This window comes from Sinocyclocheilus rhinocerous, unplaced genomic scaffold (assembly GCF_001515625.1).
Source record: "Sinocyclocheilus rhinocerous isolate Xijiao unplaced genomic scaffold, SAMN03320098_v1.1 scaffold1090, whole genome shotgun sequence".
In the NCBI taxonomy this organism is placed as follows: Eukaryota; Metazoa; Chordata; class Actinopteri; order Cypriniformes; family Cyprinidae; genus Sinocyclocheilus; species Sinocyclocheilus rhinocerous.
The window spans coordinates 315656-323369 of NW_015665008.1; the positions used below are offsets into that span (position 1 = coordinate 315656).

Below are 7714 nucleotides of genomic sequence, written 5' to 3' on the forward strand. Positions count from 1 at the left end.
CTTCAACATCACCACTGTTTCTCTGAAAGCTTGATTTAGAATAAAGCACTATTATGAACACAACAAGGCTGTAAATTGGACCACTGATCAATGAGTTTTCCTTCTCGCCCAGATGATATTTAAAGTCCCCGATAACTTCTGTAGGCCCATTTAGCAACTTGTCAGCAACCACATTTTTCAAGACAAATAAAAGGTTCAAAAAAATAATGAGTGTGGGGTATTACGGATGTTTTTCATGTTGTAATATAAAACGTGACAATGTAGTGAGCTTGTGTTAACCACAGGCCTTATTTTGGGCATTTGAACAAAAACAAAAACTAAAATATTGTTTTCAGGTTCTGGCCTACAAAAATACGTCATCCCTGCAGCACTCTATTCTCGTTCTTAATGTGTTGATTCATTGCAGCCTTTTGTGGTAATAATTATGTATAATTATGAACAGTGTTGGGAGTAACGCATTACAAAAGTAATAATATTTGACTCTGATGACTTTCTGATTCTGATCATTTTTCATTTTCATCAGGGACAGCAGGGATGAAGTCTTAGAGCACGGTGAGTTATTTCATACAGCCTCTGGTTGTTTTAAATGTGCTTAGATATAATAATTTCAGTACTCTTTCCTGTGTCTGTGAAATGTTACTGCATGTCTTGTAGAGCTGATGATTGCAGATAGACATCAGAAGCGTGAGATCAGACAGCTGGAGCAGGAGCTTCCTCGCTGGCAGGTGTTAGTGGACAGTATCACAGGTCAGATTTATTTCACTTCATCTTTTTGTATAGTTATCAGAAGAGTGATTGCTGAATGTGATTATGTGATATGATTATTACAGGCATGAATTCACCAGACTTTGATAATCAGACGCTGGCAGCTTTACGTGGACGAATGGTCAGATATCTGATGAGATCTAGAGAGGTCAGTGACCATTTAATGTCATGCATGCACAGGAATATCACTCACTTTGGTATCTGTGAAATAAACACATTATGTACTTAAAGGCTATTGGAATAACTTTGTGTATATGAATGACAACCTCTCAGCCATTGTGGTGAGAAAGTGAACAAAATATTGGTTGCACTTCATAATAATAGTAACAGAAGGCATGGACTAAACATGGGTTTAGGTTCTGGTTTAGTATATAGTTATTACTAGGGGTGCAACCGTTCTCGGTAAAAGACCGAACCGTACTGTCCACTAGGGTTGTGATCGTCTATCGCGGCAAGCCTACTGTTCGCCACCCTCGGTTCGATACGCATTTGTACCACGATTAATCTCAGTTCTAACAAAGGATATGGATGATATGTTTTGTCGAAAAAACTAAACTTCAAATACACATTTGGAGGAACAACTTTGGCTATTGCACAATACAGGCTTTTCACAGTTTCTTGCTTTGATATTTAGGTATCAAATGCAACCTAGTTATCTAATGCAATTTGAGGTACATATGTTTCTAAAGGAATAGTTCACCCACAGATGACCGATAACAAACTCGTTTGAACTGTTTCAGATCACACTGGGACGTGCTACTAAAGACAAGCAGATAGATGTAGATCTGTCTTTGGAGGGACCTGCATGGAAGATCTCCAGAAAGCAAGGTTGGGCGGTTGAACAGCATTATTCCTGATGCAAAGTGTGCTGTGTGATCAGTGACATAGTGACTTATCTTCAGCTTCCATTAAACAGTGCACTTTCTTCAAGTGTCCAGGTGCCACTGGCTATCGATTACAGCATCCCATTTAGGTTTACTGCAGTTGTGTCACAGATTTCTATTTACAATGAGTTTTTTTTGCAGCAGCATTGAGCCTTGTAACTGGTGAGACATGTCCGTTAAGCATGTGAATCAGAAATGCTTAAACGAGTTCAGAGTCCATTCAAATGAAGCATGGCTCTTCAGCAGTACTTCCTGTTTGCAATTTTGAAGTCTGCTTATTGGATCAATAAAGGGTAGATGGTGTATTAAGTGACCCAGCATTCATGTATGGAAAGATTACGGACCTTCTGGCTAAATTAAATGTTTTAGTACAAGCTAACTAGTTGTTACTAGGCCACTAGCAGCTAAGATGCACGACTGATGCAACACTGCCCAGCTGTATAGATTTCATTCTAAACTTTTGAAGCTTTGAATTATCACCAGGACTTTTGAGCAGCATTGTGTAAACGGGATGCAATTTGAAATGAATGAAATAAGGTTTGTTTTTAAACTCCAGGGATCATTAAACTGAAAAATAATGGAGATTTCTTCATCGCTAATGAAGGCCGAAGACCCATTTACATTGATGGACGACCAGTTTTATCTGGAAACAAGTGGAAACTCAACAACAATTCTGTGATGGAGGTATGGACACGCTTGCATTGGAGTCACAAAATCACTGTTTGGAAAAATCACAGCTGTCAAAAAATTATGATTTACCTCATTTACACTGCATATTTTCATATGGTATATAGATAAATGACTTTTGTATGTCTAAACCTTATCAGTATATAATGTTTACAAAATTTACGACCATTTTATAAAATTTCAAGATCATTTATTGCATAACAAATACATAAAACAAATTGTTCTTCCAAAAAATTCTATAAATTGAATTGGCATAGAACTAGTTCATACACTAGTTTTATGAAAGACAGCTCACATTTTGCCTGAGAATATAACATTGACATTTCATAACTAGGGGTGCAATATGTATTTGTTTTTATGTTATGCACAGCTCGAATATATTTTGTCAGCTATAAATATTTTGTCAGCTCTTTGTGTGTAATCTCTGGATTTTAAAAAATTTTTTTATCTGACATGTACGGTGGCCGAGAAGTGCAAAGCAAATCACAATTCTGAAAACAAAATAACAAATTACAAACGCAAATGCAAGTCTAAAAAACATAATAACAATTCAGAAAACACAACAACAATTCAGAAAACATTATAACAAGTCAGAAAACACAATATGACAAATCCGAAAACAAATTAACAAGTCAGAAAACAACGACAAATCAGACAAACCGGAACTGAGAAATCATGGAAATTCATTTGTCAAAGGGGTAGGAACACTAGTATTTATTTATTGCCCCCTGATTCATTTTTGTATACAGTTCCAGAATATTTATTGTATTAACTCCTAAATATCAGAGAACGGTTTCTATCACATTCTCCTCTATGTACAGACAGTGTATCAGCTGGTATTATGATCAATCACCAAAAAAAGGAATTCACTTAAAATTTTTATGGTGGAGGCCAGTAGTATAATTTTTTCAACTGAATCACATCAAGATTTCTCAACAGCAAAATGTTTGCAAAAATAATGACAAGTCAGGGTCATGTGTTCAGCCCTGTAAAAATGGCTTTCTAGCTCTTGGTTTCGGTTAGACCACAGATGTCAAGTTTGAGGCCTGCAGGCCCAAACCAACCCGCCACCTCATTTCGTGTTGCCTGTGAGTTAATTTCTGAAACCTATAAATGAAACGTCTCCGTTAATGCTTTCCTTGTGAATATGAACCCGTTTGATGCATATGATCACACCGGTGTGTTTAGAATGTTCAGTTCATGACGTGATCTAATGCTAAGATAGAACTGACCAGTCAGTCCACAATTCCACAAGCTGTCGTTATGGCAGACTGGCTTCAACATAAGATGTTTTTAGACTAACAGGAAAGTTTTGAGTTCTGAAACTTACAGGATGTTTTTATAGTACAATGACCTCTTAAATGTCAAAAGATTAAGGGAATTTTGATTTCTCAGTTGGCCCCTTTAAAATAAAACAGCTGGTATTGTTTCATTTTTATAAAATGTTAATCGCACTCATACTGTGAAACTAATGTACTGAAGATAGCTGTTTTGTGCACCAGCAGTGTGTCATTACATATTGTTTTTACAATAATCAATAAAATCAATGAAATTTACTGTTACATAAAATGTCAAGATGTTGTACCGTACCCTTTATCCTAATAATGTTATTGCATATAACATGCTCAACAGTTGTATACAGAGTTAAGGAATGAAAAGCTGGTCAATAAAGCACATCAGTGTTTGTTTTGTCCAGATTGCAGGTCTTCGCTTTGTGTTCCTGATCAACCAGGAGTTGATTTCTCTCATTAAAGCCGAAGCTGCCAAGATGAACCAGGCATGATGCTGACTCACCTGTTCATGAGCTGTCAAACACCATTTAGTCTGACACTGACGCAGCAAGACGGGAGCTGTACTGTCCTATCTTTATCTCTGAGCAGAGTCATACACAGAAGACCTTTCAGCATGAGATTATAGAGGCTCATAGCAACAGCTGAGGCGGGATCTGGAGCTCAGATTGAAGGAAAATCATTTGGAAATGAATTGGACATTTTACATGCCTGTTATTTAAGGCACATTTGGACAGAAAGAACTGACTGTTTGAGAGCATTGTTTGTATGTGTGTGTAGATTTGCTTTCTTTTTTTTTTAATTTGTGTAAGAGAAACTGTTACTGTTTTGTTGACTTGTATACTTTTTGTTTGTTTATACTTCAAACCCAGTGACCTTGTATTGTCTAAGCAAAGACAGTATGCTAATGTTCTGCCATGACAGAAATAGTGTAAATATATTCATAAAGACTGATTAAAACAGAAAAGTGTTTTAAAGTCATTAGAAAAGTATAGTAATGTGAAGGGAAGATTTTAGAGTCAGAGTGGCAAACTTTGGCCCTTGACATGAACTATTGTTGCAAATCCAGAGTGGATACAAGTAAACGGCAATACCTAAAAATATATTTAAAGTAAAGATTCAGATCGAATTATAATGTACAATTAGTAACTATACTACAGGTCAAAATTTTTGAATATTAAAGTTTTTATACGTGCGTTGTTAGGCACGACGCGAAGCGGAGCTGTTATAAATTCACTGTAAACCACGGCTTCACAGGGCTTATTGCTTTTATAAAACGGTTATTCCATATACGTAGTAAGGTTTCACAAAATAAAACAGAGCAAATAAAGTGTGAATACATTAATAAAAACATTATTCTTCCACCAGACAATGAAGTTCCTCAGAAACAGTTGTGGTTGCAACAAAGTGGTTGCCAAGCAACACACAAAGTAAACAAAGGTGTGTGTTTGTAGAGTAGTTTACAACAGCTTCGAACGCGGCTCAACCAATCAGAATCAAGGAACGGAACTATTGTTTACGTTTTATAAAATTCAGTAAAACAGTAAAATTACGAAATATTCTTACAATTTAAAGACTGGAGTAATGACTAATGAAAATTCAGCTTTGCATCACAGGAATAAATTACATTTGAAAATATATTCGAATAGAAAACATTTATGTTTTTTACTGTAATGTATTTATCAAATATTTGCGGACTTGGTGAGAAAAAGATTTTAAAAATCCTAACTTTTGACCTGCAGTATATGGTTTTTTTCTCCCTCTCACTGCACACAAAGTCAATTTCACAATGGTATTACAAGATAAGGTATTACAAGGCATAACCAGTGAACTAAGAGGAAATTGTGGTGCTTGAACATTCCAAGATGGAATGTTCCAGAAAATGACAAATGTGTGATAATAAAATTAGCTAAATTATAATTTTCTGAAGGAAATAGCCATGTTTACTGCAAATTAGTCTGTTTGTTAGTTTTAGGTCATATGATTTACAAAAGCAGAAGTCAGTCCAACAAAGGACACCCAACTGACATCAGCAGTTGAAGCCGACTGACCACTTTGACATCAACAATCAGATAAGACTTGATTGATTCAAATATTGGGAGAAAGGTTACTGAATGTATGTATATTATATAAATATAATCTGAAAATCTGGGCCCGTATTCACAAAACATTTTATCTTAAAGTTTTTAGCTAAGAGTTTTCTCTTAAAACCTATTCACAAAAAATTCACAAACATTACTGTTTGGTGTCTTGTTTACAACAAGGCTCTAGCTTCATAGTTTTATTTCTAAGAGATTTTCTTAGAACTGTTTAACCTTGCTGCCCCTCTTCTTATGTGCAAATACAGGTGCATCTCAATAAATTAGAATGTCGTGGAAAAGTTCATTTATTTCAGTAATTCAACTCAAATTGTGAAACTCGTGTATTAAATAAATTCAATGCACACAGACTGAAGTAGTTTAAGTCTTTGGTTCTTTTAATTGTGATGATTTTGGCTCACATTTAACAAAAACCCACCAACTCACTATCTCAACAAATTAGAATACTCCATAAGACCAATAAAAAAAAACATTTTTAATGAATTGTTGGCCTTCTGGAAAGTATGTTAATTTACTGTACATGTACTCAATACTTGGTAGGGGCTCCATTTGCTTTAATTACTGCCTCAATTCGCCGTGGCATGGAGGTGATCAGTTTGTGGCACTACTGAGGTGGTATGGAAGCCCAGGTTTCTTTGACAGTGGCCTTCAGCTCATCTGCATTTTTTGGTCTCTTGTTCCTCATTTTCCTCTTGACAATACCCCATAGATTCTCTACGGGGTTCAGGTCTGGTGAGTTTGCTGGCCAGTCAAGCACACCAACACCATGGTCATTTAACCAACTTTTGGTGCTTTTGGCAGTGTGAGCAGGTGCCAAATCCTGCTGGAAAATGAAATCAGCATCTTCAAAAAGCTGGTCAGCAGAAGGAAGCATGAAGTGCTCCAAAATTTCTTGGTAAACGGGTGCAGTGACGTTGGTTTTCAAAAAACACAATGGACCAACACCAGCAGATGACATTGCACCCCAAATCATCACAGACTGTGGAAACTTAACACTGGACTTCAAGCAACTTGGGCTATGAGCTTATCCACCCTTCCTCCAGACTCTAGGACCTTGGTTTCCAAATGAAATACAAAACTTGCTCTCATCTGAAAAGAGGACTTTGGACCACTGGGCAACAGTCCAGTTCTTCTTCTCCTTAGCCCAGGTAAGACGCCTCTGACGTTGTCTGTGGTTCAGGAGTGGCTTAACAAGAGGAATACGACAACTGTAGCCAAATTCCTTGACACGTCTGTGTGTGGTGGCTCTTGATGCCTTGACCCCAGCCTCAGTCCATTCCTTGTGAAGTTCACTCAAATTCTTGAATCGATTTTGCTTGACAATCCTCATAAGGCTGCAGTTCTCTCGGTTGGTTGTGCATCTTTTTCCTTCCACTCAACTTTCTGTTAACATGCTTGGATACAGCACTCTGTGAACAGCCAGCTTCTTTGGCAATGAATGTTTGTGGCTTACCCTCCTTGTGAAGGGTGTCAATGATTGTCTTCTGGACAACTGTCAGATCAGCAGTCTTCCCCATGATTGTGTAGCCTAGTGAACCAAACTGAGAGACCATTTTGAAGGCTCAGGAAACCGTTGCAGGTGTTTTGAGTTGATTAGCTAATTGGCATGTCACCATATTCTAATTAGTTGAGATAGTGAATTGGTGGGTTTTTGTTAAATGTGAACCAAAATCATCACAATTAAAAGAACCAAAGACTTAAACTACTTCAGTCTGCGTGCATTGAATTTATTTAATACACGAGTTTCACAATTTGAGTTGAATTACTGAAATAAATGAACTTTTCCACGACATTCTAATTTATTGAGATGCACCTATAAGACCGTAATTAGCTGGTTCAGCTGTGTTTAATTAGGGTTGGAGCTAAACTCTGCAGGACCGAGTTTGAAGACTTCTTGCATTGATGATTCCATGAAGAACTTGTAACCAGTGGTGTATAAAGTACCTGAAAGCCATACTCAAGTAAAAGTACAGATATCTTACCAGAAAAT

At 36.8% G+C, this 7714-nt stretch overlaps 1 protein-coding gene across 1 annotated transcript in view; it reads left to right on the top strand.

Moving 5' to 3' along the window:
• The window catches only part of LOC107730878 (microspherule protein 1-like), a 17894-nt gene extending 13124 nt beyond the window's left edge, over nt 1-4770 (top strand). The window contains exons 10-15 of the mRNA XM_016541833.1: nt 524-552; nt 655-747; nt 831-913; nt 1506-1593; nt 2206-2333; nt 4033-4770. Of these exons, the coding sequence (XP_016397319.1) occupies nt 524-552; nt 655-747; nt 831-913; nt 1506-1593; nt 2206-2333; nt 4033-4119 (508 nt within the window). The 3' untranslated portion in view covers nt 4120-4770. The remainder of the gene's footprint in view (nt 1-523; nt 553-654; nt 748-830; nt 914-1505; nt 1594-2205; nt 2334-4032) is intronic.
• Nucleotides 4771-7714: the final 2944 nt, after the last annotated feature.